The sequence below is a fragment of the Clupea harengus genome, chromosome 11 (assembly GCF_900700415.2).
Source record: "Clupea harengus chromosome 11, Ch_v2.0.2, whole genome shotgun sequence".
In the NCBI taxonomy this organism is placed as follows: Eukaryota; Metazoa; Chordata; class Actinopteri; order Clupeiformes; family Clupeidae; genus Clupea; species Clupea harengus.
The window spans coordinates 15,320,759-15,348,657 of NC_045162.1; the positions used below are offsets into that span (position 1 = coordinate 15,320,759).

At 46.7% G+C, this 27,899-nt stretch overlaps 1 protein-coding gene across 6 annotated transcripts in view; it reads left to right on the plus strand.

Moving 5' to 3' along the window:
- Window positions 1-27,875, plus strand: part of phactr4b (phosphatase and actin regulator 4b) — a 53,319-nt gene extending 25,444 nt beyond the window's left edge. For 4 of the 6 annotated variants that reach the window (XM_031575665.2, XM_031575666.2, XM_031575667.2 and 1 more), the window contains 13 exons: window positions 7,371-7,544; window positions 8,444-8,524; window positions 9,653-10,117; window positions 14,537-14,920; window positions 17,461-17,592; window positions 18,895-19,465; window positions 19,733-20,034; window positions 20,571-20,820; window positions 21,754-21,809; window positions 23,161-23,222; window positions 23,670-23,807; window positions 24,852-24,928; window positions 25,983-27,875. In XM_031575665.2, coding sequence (XP_031431525.1) covers window positions 7,371-7,544; window positions 8,444-8,524; window positions 9,653-10,117; window positions 14,537-14,920; window positions 17,461-17,592; window positions 18,895-19,465; window positions 19,733-20,034; window positions 20,571-20,820; window positions 21,754-21,809; window positions 23,161-23,222; window positions 23,670-23,807; window positions 24,852-24,928; window positions 25,983-25,998 — 2,708 coding nt within the window. In that variant the 3' untranslated portion in view covers window positions 25,999-27,875. Of the gene's footprint in view, window positions 1-3,205; window positions 3,674-7,370; window positions 7,545-8,443; window positions 8,525-9,652; window positions 10,118-14,536; window positions 14,921-17,460; window positions 17,593-18,894; window positions 19,466-19,732; window positions 20,035-20,570; window positions 20,821-21,753; window positions 21,810-23,160; window positions 23,223-23,669; window positions 23,808-24,851; window positions 24,929-25,982 lie in introns of those variants that run through there. The other 2 variants (XM_031575664.2, XM_031575668.2) reach the window with 2 other exon arrangements.
- Window positions 27,876-27,899: the final 24 nt, after the last annotated feature.

Sequence of the window (27,899 nt, forward strand, 5' to 3'; positions counted from 1 at the left end):
CACCACGTTTGGGTTTCATGTTTGAAATAGTGGCCTCTTTGTTTTCCCTGTGGACTCTCTTCTTCTCTTCTCTCCACTCCTCTTCTCCTCACCGCTGGTTCCGCTTCAGATGGATTGGCTTACAGATTGTCCCGCGCTCCCCTATAACAGGTGAAATGTCACTGTGTGCCCGGGGATTTTTTGACTGTGTTTTTTTTTTTTTTTTTTATCCAGTGGAATAAACCAGACTATTTAAATGTTCCCCCTCTCTGTGAATACAGCGAGAGAAAAAAGAGGAAGCTGGTGAATGAGATCAGTTGAACGGTGAACAGTGAGGACTGTAGTTATGTACAGTAAACATTGAGCCAAGTTGTTGGGAAGGGGGAAGCTGGCGGAGTCTTTTGAAGTGGGCTTCCAGGGCCCTAACCAGGGAGGGGGTGTGGAGAGAGAGAGAGAGGGAGGGGGAGAGAGAAAGAGGGAGAGAAGAGGAGAGAGAGAGGGGAGGAGGAGAGAGAGGGGGGAGGAGGAGAGAGAGAGAGAGAGAGAGAGAGAGAGAGGAAGTTGGTGGATGAGATCAGTTGAACAGTGAACAGCTAGGGCTTTAGTTATATACAGTAAGCTTTGAGCCTAGTTGATGGAGAGGGGGGAGCTGGCAGAGTCTTTTTGAAGTGGGCTAACTAGAGAGGAGGAGGAGGAGGGGAGGGGGAAGATAGAGAGAAAGATAAAAATAATGAGAGAAAAGGGTTATAGTAAGGAGAGAGAGAGAGAGAGGGAGTGTGATGGTAAGGGGGGAGAGAGAGAGAGAGAGAGAGTGTGATGGTAAGGGGGGGGAGAGAGAGAGAGAGGGAGGGTGATGGTAAGGGGGGAGAGAGAGAGAGAGAGAGAGAGAGAGAGGGAGGGTGATGGTAAGGGGGGAGAGAGAGAGAGAGAGAGAGAGGGAGGGTGATGGTAAGGGGGGAGAGAGAGAGAGAGAGAGGGAGGGTGATGGTAAGGGGGGAGAGAGAGAGAGAGAGAGAGAGAGAGGGAGGGAGGGTGATGGTAAGGGGGGGGGGAGAGAGAAGGAGGGAGGGGTGTTTCTCCTCAGTGCTCCCAGTGGAGGCAGACTCTTATGTAACCACACAAGCTGCTCCAGGCAACCCGCCTGCCTACCACTGCTGAGCCAAACACACAACCATCGCAGCTCCTCTGCTGTTAACCTGGGCCCTCTGCACACCTGATGCCCGCTGAACACTACACTACACGCACAGGTGCACACACACACACACAGGTGCACACACAGGTGCACACACACAATACACGCACAGGTGCACACACACACACACACACACACACACACACACACACACACACACACAGTAAATAAAGAATCTCAAACGCATTACATCTTGTTCCCATGGACACTGACACACAGTCAAGGGTGAAGGAGCAGGTGCACTATATGCCCTATAATGCTATACTGATGAACATGTTAGATGAGAATGGGGAAACTGGGAGAGAAAGAAGTGAGAGAAAAATAAAAAGACAGAGAGAGAGAGACAGAAAGCAAAAGCAGAAATGACAGAGAAATAGGATGGTTGGGGAAATGCTACAATCTGGTATTGGCTCAAAGTCCAAAATTAAAGCCTGCTATGGCACACACATTGTCAACAACAGCAGGATTAATTGTTCCTTAGAAAATGTATTTCTAAAGCATAAATTCATCAGAGTCTTTCTATTGACCTGGGTGGATGGCCTCGGTCAGTCATGACCAGCTACTGTGCCCTGGATGAGCATTCAATGTGGACTGCTCACTTCCTGTCAGACTTCCTGCTGAGAACTTGAGAAGCTGTGCAGTGGCAATGAAGTGACCTGTCTTATTCTAAACGTTGTGGCTGAAGTTTATGTCTGACGAGAAAATAGGGACCTGAACTTGACACGGAGGTCTTAGTGACTCAGCATGTCAGGAGCACAGCTGGACCACCTCCCCTCCACCTCCTCGTCTCTCCATTAGTGCAAAGGAGAGGAAATTGTATGGTGCAGACTAATAGAATATCAGCTAATGGCCTCTTGTCTGCAAAATGGTTGGTGTTGCAGCACTTAGCTGGGAGCTCTTGACTTCAGATGGTTGCGAGTTGGGCAGGCTGGTCTTTTGGCTTTAAGTGCAAATTCATGGAGAACACAGAAACCAGCTGGGGTGTGACTGACTTTTTTTTTTGCACGTCATCTCTTTGTGTGTGTGTGTTTGCTCTGTTTTGTACACGCACACTCACTCTCTCTCTCTTTTCCTCTCTCTCTCTCTCTCTCTTTCTGTCTGTTGTGAAGAGGGTGGGGTGTCGTTTCCTCCCTCTGTTTCCCAGGCCTCTCCCTCCTCCCCCTCCCCTTCCTCTCCTCCTGTTTTGTGACTGTGTTTTCTCCTGGAGTCAGTCAGTCAGTCAGTCAGTCAGTCACACTCACCGACACACACTTGCCACACACACACACACATACACACACAGAGGCTCCTCTGCTATCCACACACATCAGCCAGGACCCGGACCTGTCACGTAACGTCACTGTTCAGCAGGACACAATTCTTGGCTCAGAAGAACAGTCTCAGAGAGAGAAAGAGAGAGGAAGGAGAGAAAGAGAGAGAAGGCTTTTTCTCCACAGGGTTCATTCTGACTGCCTTGCCAGTTGTCAACATGCTCCCTGGGAGTCTAAGGTTGTGTCTGTTAGCCTCTCTGGGATAGACAGAAGGACCCAAGGAGCGACTGAACTAGGGACTTGTACCTGTGGGAGTACTAGAGTCTTCCTCCTGGAACTAAAGTACCAGAACTGTGTCCTGTGCTGTCGTGGAAAGACACCTGCGAGATTCCTGTTCTGGAGTTTGAGCTTGGATAGCTAATGGATTCCCAGACTTTGACTGTGGCTCTTGTGTTTGACGTATAGTCTGGAATCAGCAAAGTGACCTCTCTACCTCTCTCTGTCTTTCCTCTCTCTCTACCTCTCGCTCTGTCTCTCCTCTCTCTCTCACTCCCTCTCTCGCTCTGTCTCTTCTCTCTCTCTACCTCTCTCCGTCTTTCCCCTCTCTCTCTCTCTCTCTCTCTCTCTTCCTCTCCGTCTTTCCCCTCTCTCTCTCTCTCTTCCTCTCTCTGTCTTTCCTCTCCCTCTCTCGCTCCGTCTCTCCTCTCTCTCTCCCCCCTTCTCTCTCCGTCTCTCCTCTCTCTCTCTCTCCTGCTCTCGATCCGTCTCTCCTCTCTCTCCCTCTCTCTCACTCGATCTTTCCTCTCTCTCTCTCCTCTCTCTCTCTCCCCTGCCGGTCCTCTCTCTGGTCTCTATTGCCCCAGCACTGCAGACTGTTGACTTGTTTCTGTGTGGTTCTTGGGCCTGAGAGAGGCAGTAGTTTTGCCCACCTCTGACTCACTGTTTGCCCACTGGGCTCTAAATCGGTTGGATGTGTAAAGCGCAGTGTCACTTGTGGGACCTACATCACCCGAGAATCGACGTTCCCTCTGTGTAGAAGAACCCTGTGATGAGCAAAAAGGGAACTTGATTGACTTTAATTTCTTTCCTGGTCTTCTTCTCTCTGCCGCAACATGCCTACTTTTTGACCCCATTTGTTACATAACTGACGGAGATAAGGGACACAGAGAAGGTTTGCAGGCCTCCTCTTCCTCCGCCTAATCCTCGATGGCTTGCTGTCTCTTCTCGCGTCACCATGGCAGTTGGACCCCAGGTTAGGAAAGCTCGGGGTTGGACGAACGTATCAGTGACTCACCGTATGCAGACCACACTGTTACTTGACAGTGTTGGATTTAGGATTTAGGATGTGTCACACCTTTCCTCTGAGTGGGGGAAGAAAGGCGCACACACACACACACGCACACATACACATACACATACACATACACACACACACACACACACGCACCCACACACATACACACACACACACACACACACACACACACACACACACACACAAACGCACACGCACACATACACATACACATACACACACGCACACGCACACGCACACGCACACGCACACGCACACGCACACACACGCATACGCACCCGCACACATACACACACATACCACTACTCTGAAAAAAGGGTCTCTTTCCACTCTGTTAGATAGTTGAAAGCCTGTGAGCTAGTAGGAACAAGTGCAACAAACTTTGCACATTTGAAACCTCTTTAGACCTGCTGCTATGCTGTGTTTTAGTAAATATATAGCATGTCTTACCTGGCTTTTGGAACTGGCTGTGCAGTCCTACATTCCTATGGTGTTTATGTCACAGTGAGTATGGTGAGGGACTGCAGTTTTAGCTAAGAAAAGTGCACAATATGATTTCAACTTGAAGCTAAAACACGAAACCCGTGGTTGCTTAAAGCTTTGTGTGAGTCTGTGTGATGGTATTACATGCAACCAGGTCTTGTATTGCTTGAAATGTGTTACATTGTGTTTTAGTTTTGCCTCCTGTTAGAGGAAGTTGGGGGCAATGCTAATTTCCTCCTCCTTGTTATGACTGTGTGTGTGTGTGTGTGTGTGTGTGTGTGTGTGTGTGTGTGTGTGTGTGTGTGTGTGTGTGTGTGTGTGTGTGTGTGTGTGTGTGTGTGTGTGTGTGTGTGTGTGTGTGTGTGTGTGTGTGTGTGTGTGTGTCGTGAAGGAGGAGATCAGTGCTCTCTCAGAATTAGGATGTCAGAAAAAAACATTGAAAGTGGTGCTCTATAGATTTGCTTGAGATCAAAGATGTTCTGATGATGCTCCAGATGTCCCACTTGGTTGGGTTTTGACAGAATGACGCTCAATCTGCAGCAAACTCCCACTGAAGTTCTAGGAAACCTGTCAAATTTGGCCATGTTGCTTGTTAGTAATGCATATACAGAGGTCGAGATTCCAGCTTTTAATATTTTTTTGCACACCTCTTTGTGACGTATGAATGTTGATGGGACTAACTAGCATTTCATCTGTGGTGCCTCTATTGGACTGGTTACTATAGGAGGGCTGAGGTTTGGCGCCTTGCAGGGCTGAAATTTCTATGCGTTGGGCAGTGGCCTCTTCCCCTTTTCCGCTAATCCATACTCAGGAGTTATTTCTCTGAGGCCAAATCAAAAGGCACTATTTCACCCGGCCATGGCAAGCCAGCCAAGTCAGTTATCCATCCATCCTTCCATCCATCCATCCATCCATCCTTCCATCCATCCATCCATCCATCCTTCCATCCATCCATCCATCCATCCATCCATCCATCCTTCCATCTATCCATCCATCCATCCATCCATCCATCCATCCATCCATCCATCCATCCATCCATCCATCCATCCATCCATCCATCCAACCACCCATCCATCCATCCATCCATCCTCCCGCAACTCCCCCCACCCACCCAACCACCCATCCATCCATCCATCCATCCCCCCCCCCCCCCCCCCCCCACCCACCCAACCACCCATCCATCCATCCATCCGTGTAAATAACCATGACTGTGTCAGCCTCTAAAGTCAGGGACCTTTATGGTTAATGTAGTAAGCTCTGGGCTTATCCACTGAATGTGCAGTGTACTACGCTGGCCAAGTCCCAGCTGATGGCCATCTGGCCTTATGGAAAAAGAATGATCCCCCCCTAACACACACAGACACACACACACACAGGCACACACACACACACACACAAACCACCATCACCACCACCCCAAAGCCCCACCCCTGCTTCCCCTCGCTCCCCTCCTCCCAGTGGGCCACTGTCGGCATGTTTACTGGAGTTGGCCCACCAGCTCGGTCAACCGCTCCAGTAAAATCCCCTCCAGAGTTGGGTTTTTGCAGCCGGGTGGTTTTGCCGTGAGGCGGGCCCAGTGTTGTGGGATGCGGCCGGCTAGATGTTTTGGGAACTGTAGTGACAGGGCTCAGATTGTCGCCAGGACATCCTGTGTATTCTGGGGTCTTAGCCGATGCTTGATAGTAAATATTATGTCTTGGATAAGATGTGTGGCTGCATCTTGGAGGAACATAAAAAAAATGTACAAGAATTGTATGTGTTTTGGATTTTTGTGACTGTTTAAAAGCCAGCTAGCGTGTAACCTCACTAAGGGTGTGCTACTGACGCATGCTTGTGACTTGTGCACTCACACAGCTTCTCTGAAATCAGAAACATCAGGGCATTTCAGACCTTTTGTTTGTTTCCAGCGTGTTGATGCTTGCCATCTGTCAGTGGGCTGTTGGTGCGTAGTAGCGCTGCGCAATGAGCCTCCTCCACGGCCTGGGCGGTTTGATTGTTGTTTTAGTGTCTCTGTGAGGAAGAAAGAAGCACATCCTCTGCACACGGTAATTGGTTCGCCCGTCAACACCCTCAGCCCTGCGTCAGCCTCTATATTGCATACATCTGCTGCAGATAAACCAACCGCGGCGCTCACATCACGGACATATATTTAGTGACGTTAGACCTGTTGCAGACCTGATACAGAAGAGGAAACGTCTGTTCCGGTGTCTATTATATCAGTTTAATAAACTGTTTATCGTCACAGTAGGTCACTGTGGAAATAATCCCTTTTCTTTCCCTCAGCAGCTGTGCACACATGCTCTCTTCTCCCCCTTGTCTTGCTGGAGGAGAGGAGTGCAGGATGGCTGAGGGTGGACTGGGGGAAGATTGAAGGGGATGGAAGGGGTCAACCTCTGATTCTGACCATGATTGGGTTTCTGTGCAGGAGTTGGTCAGCTTATTCGCTGAGTGGGGCCAACACACACAGCCCTGGAGTTTAATATAATACCCACACAGATGAGGTCCACTACCGTGTGTGTGCTTGTGTGTGTGTGTGTGTGTGTGTGTGTGGGTGTGGGTGTGGGTGTGGGTGTGGGTGTGGGTGCGTGTGTCTGCTAAATGACTAAATGGAAATGTAAATGTGTGTGAGAGAGAGAGAGAGAGAGAGTGTGTGCGGGTGGTTGGGTGTGTTACTCAGGAGCAAACTCCCTGCCTCACTGAGTGAGAGCCGTTCGATGAAGCCGGGAAAGCTGCTGGCTGTGCATTAGGTGTTTTTAGGGCAGCTTGTCACTGTCCGTGTGTTTCTAGTAAGCGTGGCCTATTGTACACATTTTGTACTCTCACCTGTGTGTGTTTGTACACACGTGTGTGATTGTACAATTGCATGCTTTGTTCTGGTTGCGATTTATGTAGCACAGCTATAATAATCTTGCCATGGTTGTTCGGTTCGCATACTGTATGTCAAGCTGCTTCTCGTGTTGTTTTCTCTCTGGTGTTGTGTATAACGGCTACTTCATTTGGGTTCTCAGAACAGTTTTGTTTGTGTTCAATTTCAGCACACAGCTGAAAACAGAAGGTTCCATATAATGCTTGTTAATTGCCTTTAAGTAATGTAGTGTACGTCTGTGTGTCTGTCTGTCTGAACTTCTGCTTGTTGATTGTGCTTGTGCAGATGATGAAGGAGACCACCACCAGCACAGCACGACGGGCGGCGAGGCGGGCCACACGGGGGACGGCACCCCACCCCCAAAGCGCAAGGGCAAGTTTTCTACCCTGGGCAAGATCTTTAAGCCCTGGAAGTGGCGCAAGAAGAAAAGCAGTGACAAGTTTCAGGAAACTTCAGAAGGTATATACACTATTGCTTCAGAAGGTATATACACTATTGCTTCAGAAGGCATATGCACTATTGCTTCAGAAGGCATATGCACTATTGCTTCAGAAGGCATATGCACTATTGCTTCAGAAGGCATATGCACTATTGCTTCAGAAGGTATATACACTAATGCTTCAGAAGGCATATGCACTATTGCTTCAGAAGGCATATGCACTATTGCTTCAGAAGGTATATACACTAATGCTTCAGAAGGCATATGCACTATTGCTTCAGAAGGTATATACACTATTGCTTCAGAAGGTATTTACACTATTGCTTCAGAAGGCATATGCACTATTGCTTCAGAAGGTATATACACTATTGCTTCAGAAGGTATTTACACTATTGCTTCAGAAGGCATATGCACTATTGCTTCAGAAGGCATATGCACTATTGCTTCTCTTTTCGTTTTTCTTCTTTTACCATTTCTTTCCTTTTTTTCTTTTTCCTTTCTTCCTCTCATTCCTTTTCTTTTTCTCACACTATTCTCTCCCGCTCTCTCTCCATCTCTACCTTTCTCTCTTTCTTCACCTCTCCCCCACCTGCTCCCTCTCCCCCCCTCATGTTCTCGGTATGCATGTTTTGTTGTTTGTGGTCCACCTTAACAAAACAGGCTTTTCCTGCTTAGACATTATTAACGTTATTAGCATTAGCTGCCTTGGAATAATATCCCATTCTTTTTCAAGACTAATTGTGCTCACAGAGTAAGCCAACACAGCACCACAAAAAGCCTCCCAAAGACCGGCGGGGTCTTGCTAACTCACAGCAAGAGGTTGTGTCAGTCTGTGAGCAGCATTGTTGTGTTGGGTCGATACTGCTGTGATCGGTTTGTAAAGCTGTGTTTTTTCAATGGCGGCCATTTCCTCCCGCAGTTCTGGAGAGAAAGATGTCGATGAGACGCCCACGGCAGGAGCTGATCGAGCAGGGTGTGCTAAGGGAGCTTCCTGACAACGGTAGGACCACTTCCTGTTCGCCGTGAACTACCGTGCACACACCACACCACCCACAGCGAGTCGAGCAGAACATCTGTTGATGTCAAACACATGTGTGTCATGACAAAACAATAGCAAATGGAATCACAACAAAAATGTCCACACACTAGATTTTTGCTCCCAAAAATATATTTCAAAGTACCGTCTGCAATGTTTTAACCCTTTAGGTCTTCATCGGGTTGTCCAAACGTCCAAATGCCTGCATCTGTGCTCAATACAATGTATTATTCTTATTATTTTATTTGAGTTTCTTTAACAGCGAATCTGTTTACTTAGAATGCAGGACTGATGTGTGTGTGTATGTGTGTGCGTGTGTGAACAGAGGGAGTGATGCAGGGTAAGACGTTTTGCACTCAACATGGAGATGGACTGTGTTCTCATTCACTTCTGCCCAATACAAGCAACTGCCAACACACCATATCCACATATTAATGTGCCCCAGCTCTCTCTCACTCTTTGTGTGTGCAAGCCATCCGTGAGAAGACTATAAATGCAGTTCATTTTGTGCACACAAAGGAAGGAAATTCAGTTTTTATGCCTTTTTTCCTGAGCGTCTATAGTTTCGCGAAAAGTGGAGCAATTGTGCCTCACAGCAAAAAGCTTTGAAAGTCACTGACTCACATCGAGGGCCCCGACTCTACCTGGGGGCCCATTTACAGGATCCGAAAAACTGCTCCTAATTCTTCCAACTCAAAAGGAGAAAAAAACCAAAGCAAGCGAAGAAATCCAGGAATGTGACATGACTTCAAAGCCGGTGGTTCTCTCCTGCACCTGTCTCAAGATGAAAGAGCGCTCAATCTCTCTGTTCACACAGCCAGTCATATTAGCAGTGCACCGCCTTAAAGGTAGAGTCTGTGATTCTGGCGAAAGGTTGTTTGTATTTGAGCTCAACAGACAGTCAAATTTGACCCCCTCCCTCTGCTCCTGAAGCAATGTGTTGTTTGTGGCTCGGGCCGAGCTTGTTCTTGTACCTTTATCATCCTTAAAATGTTCTCTGCTGGTAAAAGTATCATGCCAATAAATGTGTCAGTGCAGTTATCTTTTTTGAGTGTGTGTTTTTATCAATGTGTGTGTTTTTTGTTCTCACAGAGGCCCACAACGCTCACGGGTCCAAGCCGCCTTATGTGAAGAATGGACACACCCTACCAGTAGGGGGCACCGGTGGCGGGGGTGGCCGAGGGCACGAGGCTGGCAGGCTCCCCTCCGATACGGACCATCGATCTAACCAACCCTGGCTACCCCAGTTGGAAGAGCAGTGGGTGCGGATCCCCCAGGACGGGGACCGGCGTGGGCCCTTGGGCCCCCGGGGGCCCAGCCTGGATGACCCAAGAGAAGGCCGGAGAGGTGGCAGGCAGGGTGGAGAGGAGCGGAGGCAGGGGCCGGGCTGGCAGGCTGAAGAAGGACGGCGCGGAGGCAGAGGGCACCTGAACGGTGAGAAGAGGCCGGGGCTTCAGAAGGGACTGTCGGAGGACGGGCGGAGGACACGACCCGAGGCTGATTGGAAGCCCACCCTCCCCAGGCATGCTTCTGCCGAGGAGGGGAGAGGACGCAGAGGTAATTCAGGGGTCATGAACTTTAAGTTACTCCAGACAGGAAGCACCAGTCAGTTTCATTTCTAAGACATTTCTAAGAAGCCAAAAAGAGTCACCTTCATAAAACCAACCATCCATTCATTTTGTCCATCCAATCAATTTATCCATCTCTCACCTCTCTATTGTGTCTCCCAGATGAGACTGCATTTTATTTTACAACAAGACTCCCAGACCACAAAGTCGAATGATGTTAAGAAAGACATAAAAATATCATCAGTTATGAAAAGAGATAAGGCATTATTTCCAGACGCGTACCTTATGCCATAGCCTGATGCACACCTCCCCAGTATGTGACTACACGTAGCGATGCAACAACTTTGATTGGTCCACTTGCCTGATGTTTGGCGGTGTGTTGATAAGGTCTTTGCTAACACAGTTATTATAGCGAAAATGACAGGTCAACAAATAGTCACACCACTATGAATTACTGACGACCGTTTAACTTCACTGGCAAGCTGTCTACTTTACAGACACACCAACACACAAGTAGAAATGCTTATTGCGTAGGCTATGCCATACGCTCTCCTCCCCATCCTACTCTCTCATCTCTTCCTCTCTCCTCTCCTCCTCTCTCCTCTCCCCCTCCTGCCTGTTCTCCCTCTGGTCCTGCTCCAGCTCTGCTTTTTGATTCAGAACAGGAAGGAACAACTCGGCTCTCACCCCCCCCCCCCCACTCTCCCTCTCAGTTTTCAATTCAATAAGCTTTATTGTAATTACTGTAAGTACATTATTGCAAAGCATAAAATATGACCTCAAATAATAAATCGTATTCTGTCAGGGAATGTAACTCACCCTCCACTACCCCATTACTACAGTGAGTGCAGAGTCTCTCTTCTCAGTAGCCATGGTTGCCTGTGTCTTCCCTTTTCATTGGCAAGGATAAATTCACTGAGTCTGTACCTTGTCATCAACTTTCTGAATTGGTGATTCCTAGTTTGTACCAAATATGGTGCCAATGTATTGTCATTTTCTATTTCTAGTAGTAGTAGCTCTTTAGTAGTTAAGTTTATTTACATGTAATGTATTCTTCTTTTGACATTTTTCTTTAATTGATTTAAGTGTCAGTGGCGCAGCAGCGTGATGGTACTGCTCTGGTATACTGCTCTGGCATACTGCTCTGGTGTACTGCTCTGGCATACTGCTCTGGTGTACTGCTTTGGTATACTGCTCTGGTGTACTGCTCTGGAGGTGGGACCAACATTTAGCTCCTCCTTTGTATGTCAGTGAGTAGAGGGGATCTCCCAAGCTCTGCCCTGCAACCCAGATTAGGGGGATTTCTGTTCACTCCTGTTTGTATTGAACTCCAAAAGTAGGATTTCAGTTTAGCTTTTGTCCAGGATTAAAAATTGTCCTTGTATTTGGTACCCCTCTCTTCTTCTCTTCTGTGTAGCAATATAGGTTTTATTAATGAATCAAAAGTCTTCTGCCAAAGCTTTATTTGACTCACTAAATTGTTTTCCATATATGTTTTGCGTGTTGTGTTGTGCAAGTCTTTGCTTGAAGTTTTAAATTGGCCAGATGAAGAAATTGTTTATTCTAAACTGATTTTTTAACTGATTCAAGAGTATTTCCACCAATAGTGAATTTGTATTTATTGTTTGAGTTACAATTGTTGTCTGGAGAAGCATTATATTTTATTTTCCATGTTAATTGGAAGGACCCAAGTTGTGCTGTACTCTAGAATAGAGAGGCTTTCCTGTAGTCCCTCTGCAGTAGGTGACAGCAGCAGTAGATCATCTGCATGTAGAATCAGAATCAGAATCAGAATCAGAATTGTATTTATTGCCAAGTAGGTTTACACCTACCTGGAATTTGCTCTGGTGTATAGGTGCATACAGTAAACATAAAACATACAAGCACAATAAGTACTACACATAACAAAACATAAAAACACAATAAGTACTACACATAAGAAAAGTACTACACATAAGAACAATAAAACACAATATATAAGATGTATACATGTAGAGGACATTTCACTTCCCTCCCCATGAGGTTTTAGTCCAGGCGATGATGACTCTTCTAGGTTTGTGGCTAAATTGTTTGTATACATATTGAACAAAGTTTGGAAAAGCTAAATCTTTAGCAATTTAGGATTGGCGAAATCTCTCTCTACCTCCCTCTCTCTCTCTCTCTCTCTCTCTCTCTCTCTCTCTCTCACTCAATCACTCTCTCTGTCTATGTCCCTCTCCTCTTTCTGCTCTCGATTCAATTCAATTCAAGTGAGCTTTATTGGCATGACAATTGTTTTGCATTGTCAAAGCAGAATATTTAAACTCAAGTTTTACATACAGAATTCAAAGATATGGCCGATATACAGGATATGCATCTGAGATTGACAAACCGGTCCACGTAAGACGGGCAGTACCTCTAGTTCCCCTCACTTACAGAACCCTGGAAGCCGGAGAGCAAACCTGTCGAAATAGGTGTTACGAACATTTTTATATTTATCCCAGTGAAGGAGAGAGTGCACCTCAGTCTCAACCTCACCTGTCATACAGTGAGCACTTATACTTTGTTCTCTTGGCAACCACGATTCTCTTTGTCTGCTTTTTTTTCCTATGGCTAGATGTTAGGTGAAAATTCACCCTAGTTACCTCAGGACTCCGGAGCTGCATATAAGTATATTTATTAGACAAACAATTGCAATCGGGCTCACTCCCAGCACAAGGCTGAAAGTGAAGCAATGATAAACACATCGCACAAGGTTTATATAGACAGAAGTTTAGCGTTCAGCAGGGATAACCACGTGGTGGATTTCTGATGTCCGAAGCAAGGATGGAAGTTTTGCAAGGTCGGAAGAAGCACAGTTCGAACCTTCTTATCACTTCTGGTCTAAACATGCTCTTGTACAAATGCAGACTAAGTGGCACCTAATATTCTAAGTTACACACACGCAGAAACACAGAAAAGCCATGTTCCTGCTTACTTAAGTGCATGATTCATATAAGGTAATTAATAATACAAGGCACTTGATTATTGTATTCTTAAGTCATTAACAGTGTTTGGAAATTATCTCCATCAGCTAGACTGGGGTCACTGAGACTGTTCTTGGTCAGAATCTGCCTCTGTTTCGTATCTGTGACACCAAAGAGATGTGCCTCTAGTTCATATTCAGATTCTATGGCCCAATTTTTGATTCGTGTCTTTTAGACATTTTTGGATGATCTTACTAATGTTTGGTTTTAAAGTAACACTTGTCTGAGAAAAGGTTGTATGTTGATTGCCAAAGGAAATCTGCCTAATTCTGCCCCACGTGCATTGATTGGTGTTTACTTGAGAATTTTTAAGATCATTCAATGGAATTCTGAATGTAGGGCTTCTGTAGGATGCTAGTCCGATATCTCTCTCTACCCCCCCCCCCCTATCTCTCTCTCTTTCTCTCTCCCTCTTTCCCTCTCTCTCTTTCTCTCTCTCCCTCTCTTTCTCTCTCTCTCCCTCCCTCCCCCTAATTAACACAGCACAGTCATTTCGCTCAGCTCTCTTCCCCATCCACTCTGAGTGCTGTCATTAGAGAAGCACAGGTCCCTGGAGGGAAGCAGTAATAACACCTTATTTCTTCACCTACTATGTAAACATTTGTGTCCTGCCCTTTTAAAGAGGTGAACTAGTGGCGCTAATAGCATGTTTGAAAGGGGGTGTCACAAATTTCTTCTCTCTTTCTCCATTGTCTTGTCTCCATCACCCTCTACTTTTTCCATCTTCCTCTCTCTCTTTTGCTCTTGCTCTCTCACTTTCTCTTCCTCTCTCTCACTGGCCTACTTCCTGGATACAGTGACCTTTCTGTGATAAAGCTAATAAATAACTGAACCTAAAACATCATGTTTGAAGAATGATCTTGGAAAGGATAATGGAAAGGAAGGAAGTAGCGAGGGATAGAGTGTGAGAACGAGAAATGGAAAATGTAAACTAACACATGGAGAGTGTGAAAAAGAAATGTAGAAAGGATGAAACATGGAGAGCGAGAACAGATAATTTGAAGTAAGCAAGAGACAGAGTTAGAGAATAGAAGGCCGTTGGGGGTACGGGGGGGGGGGGGGGGGGGAGTGCTTGATGACAAATCCCTGCCCTGTTGTGCTTTACTCCCCTGATGGACAGATACAGAGAGGAACACACAGATGTGTGTTGGCACGTAGACACCATTCCCCACCCCTCAGTGATGTCCACACAGCTGGCCCAGATGGCCGAAGGTCTGGCAGAAAGCTGTTTAGAATCAGCTGGTCAAAGGGACACAGCCTCCAGAGAGTGTTTAGGGAGTGGTATTACCCAGACAATGACTCATTTTGGTTGCTTTGAGATGGGTTTACTCTGAGCACCACCTTCCCAAACTGTATTGTGGCCATGAGCTAAGCATCCTTTTTTTGTTTGTGTTGTGTTCCAGGGTCTGACAGTCACTTCGTCCCCGACTCCGATACCATGCGGGACACCTTACGAGAACCCCTGCCCCCGAAACAGTCCGTTATGCCTCCGAAGTGGCTGATGACCTCCACCCCAGAGCCTGGTGCCGAGGGCCCTCCCCGGACCCCCGTCCACAACCCTCCCGCCGCCTTCTCTTCGGCCTCCTCCTCTTCCTCCTCTTCGTCCACCGCCATTAGCAAGCCTCTCAGGGCAGTGTCGTCCGCCGGTGCCAACACACAGGCCTCGAGCACACTGCCGCCACCCTCGTCCTCTGCCGCCCCAGCCGGTGGTGCCACCCAGCAGCCTAAGCAGCCCCCGCTCCCACCCCCCAAACCTGTCAACCGCAGCGTCAACACTGGCATGCTTGGTGAGTGAGCTTATTGCTGCTTGCTTCAGCTTTTTAAAAATGGACGTCACATTTAGTGGCCTCTGTGTTCATATTAAAGAGCAATGCTGTATATCTGTTATGATATTTGACGGCTGGGGTCTTCCTCTTGGCCAAGATGCACAGAATAAGTTTGTAGGCTTCATTCTGACTTAAGTCACCATTCATGCAAGTCGACTCTGTAGCTCACAGTAATAAACAAACACCACCTTGATGTGCTGGTTATGTGTGCGGACACACTTTATTCCCAGACGATAGTCCATCCTTCTAAACCAGGTTGTTTGTGCCGATGCTCCTCTTCTTGTTAATCCATTAGAGTTGTCCTTGTTCTTTAACCATCTCTGTTATGTTCCCCAGGAAGGTTTTGACATGGACCCTATCAGTTAGGGGATCAGAAACTGTGCTGCCGTTGTCATGTTCAATATCGTCTTTGTTTTTGTTTCAGTATGTTTTCCCTCCGTGGGGGATCATTATTCTTATCCCACATCCCTGTATTTGACTTTGATCTTGTTTTTGTTCCCCCTTCCACCATCCCAGATATAAGACAAGTCATCATCCTCAGGGCATAATCGTGTCCTGATTAAAACAGCAGAAACACACACACACAGCAGTAAAAACAACATGTTGTTGCAGAAAGACCCTGAGCTGCTCGACACAGGCAGAGCCTCTTCTGGTCAGACGTGGCTGCAGTGGTCAGTCCATCTGGTTTAATCTGGTTGGGTAACATTAGCATTAGCATTCGCGTGGGGGTGAATGTGGGGGTAGGGGGAGAAGAATGTGTAGTTTGCTCCTCAGATGTTTTTCAGTCAGCTGCTCTCCTCAGCTTTGGACACAGAGAAGCAGGCCAGTGGAACGGTGGCCACAAGATTAGAATAGATTTGAATGTTTTTTTTTTGTGCCACAGAACATTATCCAAATCTAATTCCACTGCTTTGCCACCCCAAGCCGCTTGCATAATACAATCCATTGTTTTATTTTTTTTCTTCTTTGTAAAAAGGGCAGAGGATTGAGTGTGGCCTCAAATAGGACCCCGATGGGTTTGAGCTTTGGGATGAGATGCTCAACCACACATTTGACTGACTTTACTGTGTTCCAACTCTCTCTGATGTTGAGCTGCTGCCCCCTGTATTTGGATGTGTAAAGAGAGAGGTGCTCGTACAGAACATGTTTATGGGCCCGAAGCGCCAAACAGCGGAGAGAAATCACAAACCGGTCCTACCTCTGTTTAAGCACTCAGCCCCTGTGCAGGCTGGGTTACTGAGCAAGACTGAGAATTAGTGAGTTTCAGATTTTGGAAGTAAAAACACATCCACTTATGCTGTTTAAGGTACTGCTAGTTGCCTTCATTTATTTCTCTGTGGATTATATTGATCGCGAATCCTGTGGTATCCATCAAGGCAAAATGGCATGGCGTTATGTTCAAGGAGTGATTGATTTTTTACAGTCCTTCCAAGGACGGCTACGCATATCTGTTTGCATTTTATGACCCACTTACACTGCACTGCTTTGAATTTAAACATTTTATATGTAGACTCTTCAAGGACATCTGGCAATTGAAATTGTCTCTAGGTGCTTTACAGAGCCCAGAGCCTGAACCCCCTAGAGCAAACACTAAGGTGACAGTGGCAAGGAAAAACCTCAACCAGAACCTCAGCTCAAAGTGGGGACCCATCTGCTTGGGGGAGGCTGGGTAGAGAGATCGAGATAGAAAAAAAAAAAGACGGAAGGGAGGAGAGAATCAGGAGCAAGCAATGCAAAGTATGTAGTCTTCCCCTTAACCTTTCTGAGGCAATGTGTACGTGCAAGCTGCTGCACATTCCTCTGGTGCTCCCCGCCAAGGTCTCCCAGAGCCCCTGCTCTTTAGCATCAGATGTTTAAGATTAGCCCTGCATGAGAGATTCACCCACCTGCCCAAACCCAGAGTTTTTCCAGATGGGCAGGCTGTCCTGCTTGGCTGGCTCGGGCCTTGATCGATGAACAGCGCCAGCCTGGGGGGTTCTCGGGAGGGAGCCCGGGGCCCTCTCGGTCATGGCTGTCTTGGATTGATCCACTCGTGTTGAAGAGCGGCAGAGGAGGTGTAGAGGTGATCGTTAGACGCGTGTTACTTTCCTCCCGAGTGCCTCAGCCCTGTGTGCCTGTGCAGGGCGGTCAGGACTGAACACGCTATGCATATTTCATGGGCTAGAGTGTAATGAATGAGTGAATTAAAGTGTAATCCTGCTGAATAATATAAGAAACGCTTTGCCAAACTGCATGTGGTGGGTTATCTGTGAGCCAGTGCCAAGAGATGTGGGGATTCGGGTTTGTAAGGAGTCTAAATCATGCATAGAGGAGTTGTGCAAATACTGAATGGTTTGAAAAGGTCACTTTTTTTTATGGATTTCCATGGCAAATGAAGAAGTGGTTAAGGCTGCAGTCCTGGAGCACTAATTGGTGCTGGGGTTAGACGACAGCGTTGTAATCCATGTAGGTGGAGTACATGCTACCCAGTGCTCTCTTACCCCTCCCTCCTGCCCCACCAGCTGCCAATCTCCACGGGGGCGATAACCCCCAGCTGCCCCTCTACTGGTCCTGTTGGAAGCGGGAGGGTGAATACGACGTCTACCTGTCCCTGCCCGTCTACCTGTGCAAGCGTCCAGGAGGCATCCGCGCAGGTACACCTCTGTGAGCTGACCACTCTCACGTCCTCTCTGTCAGATGCCCTCGTAGTCTTCCTCTTCACCATCCTCCTCCTCCTCGTCTGCGTCTGCGTCACCTCCATCGGCATCATCCACGTGTCGTCGCTCTGCCTCGATGCAGAACTTAACAATGCTGCAGCGAATGATTGCGACCTTTTGACCTCTTGTTTGCTAGTATCGCAAATGAACTGCATGTATCCAGCTGTGGACTGTCCTTCACCCGCGTCTCTGTGTGCTTTTTGTGTGTGTGGGGGGGGTGCTTGAGTCTGTGTGTGCAGGGGGGGGGGTGCTTAAGTGTGTGTGTGTGTGTGTGTGCGCAGAGGGGGGGGGGGGCTTGCTTGAGTGTGTGCGCTTGCTTGAAAGTGTGTGCACATGCTTGCTTGCGTGTGTGTATGGTTTACTGCATTGTGTGTGTGTGGTGAGTTGGGAGGCTAAATGAGTGTGTGTGCTGCAGGTGTGAAGTGTGTCCTGTGTGCGTCCTCTCCATTCTGCTGCTGTCCACCGGGGCACAGAGGTCTCACTGAACCGTTCATCTGAAGCAGTTGAGCGCCAGCTGCATCGCATAAGAAAAGCTAATCCGCCCCAACATCTGCTCCTGAGAGGAGAATTAAACTAAGTGGTGGCAGCCGCTGAGAACAGACAAGCCCAATCCAGTTCATTGCATGATGCCAGAAGTCAACAGATGTTTAACCCCACCATTCAGCGCTTAGCTCTGTGTGCTTCAGAGCAGCTTTTTTGTGTTATTTTGTGTGTCACACAACTTTGACCAAAAGAAAAAGAAAAGGCGCTGCATGTCTTTGCTCTGGTTGTTCACCAAAGATGAAAACATGGCGACTGGTTATGTGAATGACTGCAGCATGAAGTCCTGCTATGACTCTGCATTGTGTCAGCTTCTGGTCTTCTTCTGTGTGACTCAGTGTTGCTTTGTTTGGCTTTTGGCCATGTGACCATCCTCTGGTCAGGAGCTTTGTGTCTTTGAGGCCAAGGGGCCTTTCTTTACACTTGGATCTGCTGTGTGTTTATGTGTGTATATGATATGTGTGCATATGATCTGTTTGTCCCATGTGGCTGTGCGACAACTGGAATTTCAAGGAGGGTGGAAGCAAATTGTCACTGGTTTGCACACTACACTTTTGGCCACAACAATCACAACAAACCCCAGGAGAGACTGATTTATTCCACAGTCAGCTTAAATCTCTGTAAACTAGTTATTTTGAAAACACATAGGACAGCAGTACGCTAAGTTGTGGTGTTAATTTCCCTGTCCTCCTCCCACAGCTGAGATCCACCAGATCACCGGAGGCCACAGCCTGGTTCCTGCCAAGCCCTCCCCGCCCATGCCCCCTAAGAGAACCACACCCGTCACCAAGCGCAACACCGAAGACCCCTCTCCCTCCGCCTCCTCCATGAGCAACCAGAGTAGCGCGGCCTCATCCGCCCTCACCCCGGAGGACCTCTCCGGCTTTCCCGTCGGGTTCCAGCTACCTCCACCCCCTCCCTCCCCGCCCCTGCCCTCCCACATCCCCCCTTCGCCTCCACGTCTGCCCCACACGCACTCACACCTGCTGCAACACCAGCACTCCTACCCTCACCCCATCCCCCAGCCCATCCCACCGCCCCATTTTGACGCCTCTAGCCCCGAGGAGGAGGAAGAGGAGCAGCCCCCGCGGCAGGCCCCCGTGCCCCTGCACATCATGATCCAGCGGGCGCTCAACTCGCCCGGGCCGACCGCGCCACACCCAGACAGCTCACAGCGCTCCGCCCACTCGCTGCTCTTCGAGACGCCGGCCGAGTACGCCTCCGACGCCCGCGGGAGGCCGCTGCAAGTCACCATCCAGCCCCTCAAGCTGTGAGTGAAGTGGGCAAGTCCAAAGGAATAATCGCAAAATGGACCAAATGTCAAAACTATTCTTAACTATTCCAGATTTGAAAACTACAATAAAACAATAAATAAATAGATAATAAACAATAAAGAATATCTACCATTTAAAAACATTTAGGTTATTAACAGATTCCACTGAGGTTACTCATACGGAGAAGGGAACTCTTCAGCAGATTCTGTCAGACTGTTGACTTGTTGAGTTGTTCACCTCCACCCTCTCTCTCTCACACACAGGGCTGAAGATGACTACTCGGACAGCGAAGAAGAGGAGGAGGATGATGAGGGAGATGAAGATCAGCCCCCGCCAGAGCACCTGCCGCCCCCCCAGCCAGAGCTGGAGCCTCGGAGCCGGCGCTGCATGGTGGGGGAGCCGAGCGTAAGCGTCATCCCAGAGGGGGGGGACAGCAGCGAGGAGGAAGACGAGGATGACGAAGACGAGAGATTACACCGAACGGCGGAGGAAAGCGACTCAGATGGGCCTGTTCTCTACAAGGATGAAGACTCGGACGAGGATGAGGAGGATGAGGACCCTCCCAGTATGTATATATCTTAAAAGAGTCTAGCTGTTTTAGTTTGAGAGCGCTCCCACAAAAATGCCAATACCGCCTGGGTATATATAAAGTGATCCACTGTCTAGACTGCACACTCCTATTGACTCCCATTGATTTCTGAGAAGTCGGATATGCAGGGGAGTGGAAGTGGGCTAGTTAGCCAGTTGTCGAGTCTGGACAGTATCCAAAAGGCTAATGGCATGTTAAATAAACAAGCCCTGTGGCTGATCTGTATGAGGATGGAGGGATCACAATACATGTCCATGCACCAGACAGCACACGTTTTAGCATAGGCCATTCAAATTGAATATAATTGTCAACAATATTTTTTAATTTTTGGAAATAAAAATGCTATAACATCTGTCAATTCCATGCTTGACCAATTGTATATGCTTTCATGTCTGTGTGTGTGCGTGTGTGTGTGCGTGTGCGTGTGTGTGTGTGTGTGTGTGTGTGTGTGTGTGTGTGTGTGTGTGTGTGTGTGTGTGTGTGTGTGTGTGTGTGTGTGTGTGTGTGTGTAGGTGCGCTGGCGAGCCGGGTGAAGCGGAAGGACACTCTGGCGCTGAAACTGAGCAGCCGGACATCGGCCACGGAGTGGCAGCACGCGGAGAGGGAGAGGGAGCGGGAGAGAGAGAGAGAGAGGGAGAGAACCGTGAGGGACAGGCAGCAAGGACCAGACTGGCCAGCCCGCGCCGAGCACACCGGCCTCTCATGGCAGAGCAAGGAACAGTGGGAGTCCCTCCGCGCACAGATCGGTACCGCGCTGACGAGGTAGCACTCTCGGTCACACACACATGGACGCACACACACATACACACACACACACACACACACACACACACACACACACATGGTAAATAGTAAATACACACGTGGTGATTGGGGTAAACCTACACACACGTTTGAAATACTGACAAAATTGCACACAGTCATGCATGAATACACACACATGCCCACACACATGCACACATGGTGAGACACACACCCACTCACAAACATACAATCAGAGAGTTGCATTTTTTTCTCCACACATGAATCACAAATTCAGATGCATGTAGTGTGTGTGTGTGTGTGTGTGTGTGTGTGTTCAGTACATTGGTGATTTGGTATGAAATGCATACACATGGCTTTAGTGCTCAATTCAGATGTATTGCTCCAATCTGATGACAAAGAAAGCCCCATTTTTAATTATGGCTTGTTTTGGAGCAATGGCTCCTACTGTACAGAGGGGGGTGTGTGTGTGTGCGAGTGTGTGTGCTTCCTCCCCTGTTTATTTTCACAGAGTGACTCCTGCCAGCACATAATTGTGATGAATGTCGAGCTAGAGTGACAAGTCGCACAGATTCCCATATATAACTGTTCCGACTGAGGTGGCACTGCACGTGGAAGTGGCCCAAAACAGAATAGAAAAGATTTCGATCCCATGTGATTGGTGCAGTTCACTCTGCCAGGGAACAAAACAATCGGATGTTGGGCCCTTTCGTAGTGTGAACATAGCCAACGTTTACATGCATAGTCAAGCATGCACATGCTCTGTCACACATGCAAATCTCATACACCACTGCATTTCAGAAGTGCAGAAAAATAGCTGACTCTTTCTCTCACACACACACACACACAACACAGACACACACAACACACACACACACACACACATAGAGTGTGAAATAATAATGATGATGAACACTAATGATGTGTTTGCAGACGCCTGAGCCAGCGGCCTTCTGCAGAGGAGCTGGAGCAGAGAAACATCCTTCAACGTGAGTCTCTCTCTCTCTCTCTCTCTCTCCCTCTCTCCCTCCCTCCCCTCCCCTCCTGCATAGGCAGTATCTGTTTGATATATTTACCCTCCCCTCTCTGCTTAGAAGACTTCTGCTACATGAACTAGGACCCTATGAAATCTATTTTATATTTTTGCCAAATTTCGTATTCATTTTTGCTAGATTCCGTGTTTTCCATTGTATTTCTTCTAGATTCGGTTTCATCAATTTGATCATCGTGAAATCAAATGTCTAATCAAAAAATGTACTTTAGATGTAGGCTACTGTGCTTTTACACGTTTGTTATCTGTCTAGCTGGAAGACCTATGTTGTAATCGGGAAGTGAGTGTAGGGTAGCGATGCTAGTATAACCTATAGTAGTATGAATGTATAGTTTCATTTACTATCATTTTCAATGAAATTGCATAGCTTAAATGTATAGTTTTTTTTTAGTTTTTTTTTTAAGCACAACCAGATGTGAGGGAGGCCTAAATATTTTCTGGATGTACTGTATCCTCACGCACACCTAAACATGCCATCTCAACACACACACACACACACACACACACGCACACTCAGTCTCTCTGTATCGCTTTCTCACACACACACACACACATACATACACACATTCCTCCTGTCTCTAACAGTTGTGCCTATGCTCCTTCACTCAGCCTCTGCTATGATGGACCACTGCTCACTGCAGTGTTTGTCTTTTCTTTTCGCCCAATCAATAATTCAATCACTCATGGAGTCCATTCCCTCTTCCGCTCCCTCCCTCCCTCTTTCTCTCCCGCCCTCCCTCTCTCCCCTTCCCTTTTCTCCCTCTCTCACTTCCTGCATATTGCATGAACTTCCACTAACCTCAGGCTTAAGTGAGCTCCTCTCTCTTCTGCTAATGAGGAGCCAGTTCTCCATGGTATGGCATGCCTCTTATGAGCCCAGCTTGTTGTTGTTTAGGTGGTGTTAAAAGAGGCCATATTCCTCCAGCACACAGAGGTGCCTTGCACAACCTGATGGATTAGGACCTAAGTCCCTCCAGCACGATGGGCTTACCGCTGCCAGCAGTGCGTCTGTGCCACCGAGGCTCAGAACTCGGGAAATGATCCAGTGCAGGCCACTGAAGTTTGAGATCTAATAAAGATCTGCAGCAGTGATGGGCATAAATGATCCGTGCGTGAATAGAACGCTTTAGCCGTCCCTCCCTTGCCAAAGCGGGCTCTGTTGTTGCTTGCTCATCTCTCACAGCGTGATACCCCATATTCTGCTCAGTTGACTGCTGTGCTTGCACTGGGTGCCACGTCCTGTGGGTTCATGTTAGCTGACCAGAGGTGTGTGTGTCTTTCATCTCCAGCCAAGAACCACGCAGACAGACAGGCGGAAGTGCGCGAGATCAAACGCAGGCTCACCAGGAAGGTAAGCCCACCTGGAGACATGACCTGACCAGGGGTCTTTTTAATTTAAGGTGTGGAAGCATCACTAAAAAGGCATAGTAAAAGGGTGATTAATATCAGCTCAGTACATATGAAGAACCAATTGAAAGTTTGCGTGACTTTCTGTGAGTTCTCTAAAGTGGGCATGTTTGCAATTCACAGTATTTTTCGTGGGTTGAGTTAAAGCAAGGCAGGCATTAAATAGTGAACATCTGCTCTGGGGAATAATGAAAGCGTTTGCTTCTCCGTGGCAGCATGTTCATTAGGATTATGGAGCATACCGGCAGATACAAACACCGGCCATGATTGCTTGCTGTTTAATTGTTTGCCTTATCGTGCCAGTCCAGCCTAGCAGAGCGCTCATCTGGGGGATGAAGCCTTGTGTTGAATTATGCATGTTTGCGTTAACGTTTACATTGCTCTTCTTCAGCTGAGCCAGAGGCCCACCGTTACTGAACTCCAGGCCAGGAGGATCCTTCGATTCCATGAGTACGTGGAAGTGACCAGCGCACATGAGTACGACCGGCGCGCAGACAAGCCCTGGACCAAGCTCACCCCTGCAGACAAGGTGGAGATTAGCACCAATATTAGAACTCAGACGGATGACTTATGGATTACTGTATGTAGGCCATATGTGACCGAGCTGGCCAGTGTGTGGGCGAAATGCTAATTTACATTCACATTCATGCCAGAGCTTACAATGTTTTTATCCAAAGTCCTTTACAAATGAGGTAGATTACAATCCAGTATATCAAGGCAAAGCCACTGAACATGTGTCTCAAAGGTCATTCCAAAAGTTGAATTCCCATCTGACACAACAAACGCCATAAAGTGCAGTTAAGTTAAGCGTTAAGGGCACAGGGAGTGTGGAGGGAGGGTGATGAGGTTATATCACTCCCGTTTGACTCTGTGTGTCGGGTGGGGTCAGGTCAGGTCAGCTGTGATATTCGCCCTGACGTTCCCCTCGCTGGTTTGTTTCCCATCTGTCAAAGCAAACCTGCTCTTATTTACTTCACTCTTGTCCCTACTGCAATTTACCCAGTTTGCTTTGGTTCACTGTTTAGCACAGAAAATCTAAGGTGACAAGGACATGTGTAAGTGTGTGTGTGTGTGTGTGTGTGTGTGTGTGTGAGAGAGCAAAACTCAGGCTCTCTCTCCCTTGCTCGCTCCCTCCCTCTCCCTCTCTCTTTCTTTCTTTCTTTCTTTCTTTCTTTCTTTCTCTCTCTCTATCTCTCTCTATCTCCCCTCTCCCTCCAGCTGTTGTTTGTAACCCTGTCCTTAGCAATATTTCTGGCTTGCTGCAAAGAGTTATGAATAAAACAATAAAACAAGACAAAATATCAACATGAATCAAAAGCAAGCCGTAAATCAGGCCCATAGCCTGTGCATCCAGTGCACTGGGCTGAGGGAACCCTTGGCCTTAGCAGAGAACAAATCCCTCGCCCTCAGTATGCCGACGGCTATTAAATCCTTAAATCCTTGCTGTGGAAGTTACTGGCATATTTCTTTCCCAGTGTAATTCTCATCAACAAATCAAGGGTGTAACTGTTGCCACTGTTAATGGATGGGCACACGATTCAACTGTGGCTCAAAACCTCCCCATCTTTTACAGGCTGCCATCCGGAAAGAGCTGAACGAGTTCAAGAGCTCAGAGATGGAAGTCCATGAGGAGAGCCGAATCTACACAAGGTATCCTATCAGTATTCCTAGTGACACAAGGCCACATGCAAGTAGCTTGCATATTTAGCTTGGTCAGTCAGTTAAGTAGCATTTTGGGGGGACAACCAGAGGACTTGTCCAATGTCCAGCCCAGGGGGTGCCCAGGAGAGAGAATGATAAATGTTGCCCATCGACTAGTGTAATATTTAGACAGACTTGTTTGTTTTCAGGAAGTGTTTGCATTATTTGTTTTGAATACATGATACTTGTTGATAATTCATTTATCATGTCATTACATTATCAATATCATAACATGTCCCCCTATTAAATTGCAAAATGGTTTACCCCCTCACAACTCACAAATCTTTACTCTTATAAGTAAAATGAAAATAAAGAAAAAGAAAAAAAAATGACATTATAGGCAAGGGGGTGAATGGGTAAGTTTCTAAAACAAGACAGACATGCTGAGGCATCAAAAGAGCAAGGTGGAACATTGTTATGTTTGCCACAGTTAGTCAACATGTGGTCCTTATGTACAGTAGCCTACTAAACAGCTAGCTAATAAAAGTAAGATGAAACTAATTGCGCTCGACCATGTCTCAAGACAGATTGATGGTTTGGTACGGCTTTCAGTAGAGAGCCAGCTGGCACAGCATCTTGTCAAGAAACTCATCATTTTGACATTTACTAAGTTAAATTTAGGAAGTGATTATTATGGTATGAGTAAATAGTTAATTATGTGTTAATTATGATTAATGAGTTAATTATGATTTCATATAAGCCTGTATTTTGAGTGTTTTTGAATGAAAGTCAAGTTGACTTTAATATTCCAAGTTTAATACTCTAAGACTGCTGTCAAGCGTTTTTTTTTTTTACTTTAATTGGAGTGGGGGCCGGGGGCCTTTGAAAATCATTTTGTCCCCGGCCCAGGTATCGGTCACGCTGCCCCTGCTGCCAGTCCTGTAATGCTTTACACATGGCAGTAGAGATATGCATGAAAGATGCCAGCTGAAGGAATTCAACTCGCTTCACAAATATGTGACTTCTAAACCAGAGGTTTTCTGTTCTTGTTCCTGTTTTGTAGGTTTCATCGGCCTTAGCCTCCTCGCAAAACTGGACTATGAAGCACTTACCTGGTGAAAGGCAACAAGGAAAAGACATGTGCATTTCCGCTGGAGCCTCAGGGTCCTAGTGCCACCTCTTTCTCTCTCTCTCTCTCTCTCTCTCTCTCTCTTTCTCTCTCTCTCTCTGGACTGCCTTTAGCGTTTCTGAATGTACTGTACAGACCAACAGGGAAACCTGGACCACCACTTTAAAGCAAAAACTAACACTCGACAGTCCCATCCGCTCTCATGTGTAAATATTAACTAAAAGCAAGGAGGGGCGGGGGGCAGCCAGGTCGAGCCCAGAGGAACATGCAGTATTTCTCCCCGGCCACCCGGGGGCAGTCATGTGCCAAGACACTAATGTGGCTTTTGGAGGGGAGGGGGGACTGTACCATTACACAAGAAGAGGGACAAAACGTGTGGCGCTTCACTCACACCTGCTACAGTCCTCAGGGAGCAGTTCAGGGAGCAGACACATCTCCTCCCCCCCTGGTCCACTCAGTTTGGGAGGGTCAAGGAGACCACTGTTTACTCTCGCTCTCTCTCTCTCTCTTTCAGCTTTTACTTGGTCTGGCACAGTTATATCGCTCTGTGGCACTGTAATAAAATTATTCACAGTTATAGTAATAATGATGATAATAATGACAATAATGTCTATGGTGACAATACAGTAATAAAGCATACAGTAATAATAAGTGTTAGTTACCAGTTGCCATGAAGAGAATGGGCATGGGGAGTCCGAAGGACTGCAAGGATGTTCATGCGGGGAGGCACGAGCTCTGGGATGCGTGTTTATATGTGTATGTGTGTATAGGTTGTTGTAATATGTGTCGCTTAGACTGACAGTTTGGAAAGTTATTATCATAAGATGACTGTAATTGTCAAATCTTTTTTTTTTTCATTTTGAACACATCCTTATGGCCTTTCATTCAGTCTCTACTATGAAACCTTCAAAGGTTGCCATGTTACAGTTGCCATTTTAGCCAACAGTTAAGAAAACAAAGGGGATGATAGATGTTAACATTTTTATTTTAGTTGCACTTTTTCCTCTTTTTGTTTTTAGTTTTTACATGTTTTAAAACCCATGTCATGCAGACACATAAAGAAAATTTCATATCACTGCTGTCATATAATGAAGTATAGATCAGGTTTATTCCATGTTAAAAATGCATTGCTCTGTTCTGTTCAGCCCTTAAATACAAGGTCCACAAATGTGTTCAACCTGAAATTAGCAGACTAATTAGTACAGACTTACTAGTCAGAATGTACAGCCTATACCCTAAAGTACACTGAAACGTGTATGTTTGAATCAGATGAAGCAAATGACTGAATAAGAGGGTTTACAGAGCACACTTTGTGAAATTAATTTGTATTACCTTGTGAGCTGAATGACAGACAGGGAAACCATTTCGGCAGGAACATACTTATTTTTCTCTACTTGTGAAGTTTGTCTCATGATTCAAGGCCAGTAGATGAGAAAGTGTTCTGATGTATAGATTGATTCTGTAGATTAAACTGACTGTGTATATCTGGTCTTCCTTTTATTTGGAAAAATATTTTAAATATAATAAATGTGATATAGGTTGCTATTTTTTTAAGCACAAAATAGTGTATGATTCTATGAGAACTACGAGAATGGGAATATGAAAATGTACCTATTCTATTTTAGAGATGTATGTTTCTTTTTTTTTTAATATGACAGTAATATTTCAGTAACTGACGGTAACACTCATTAGCTGTAAAGTCATCTCAAAATCCCAATTAAATGCTTTAAGTATTAAGATGCTCGTGTTGTGTATCAAACTGAGTATGTTTCTAATCAACTGAATATGCTTGCACTTGAGAAATAAATTCATTGTTATTGGTTGTTATTGCTAGTGATCATGTGTAATTAA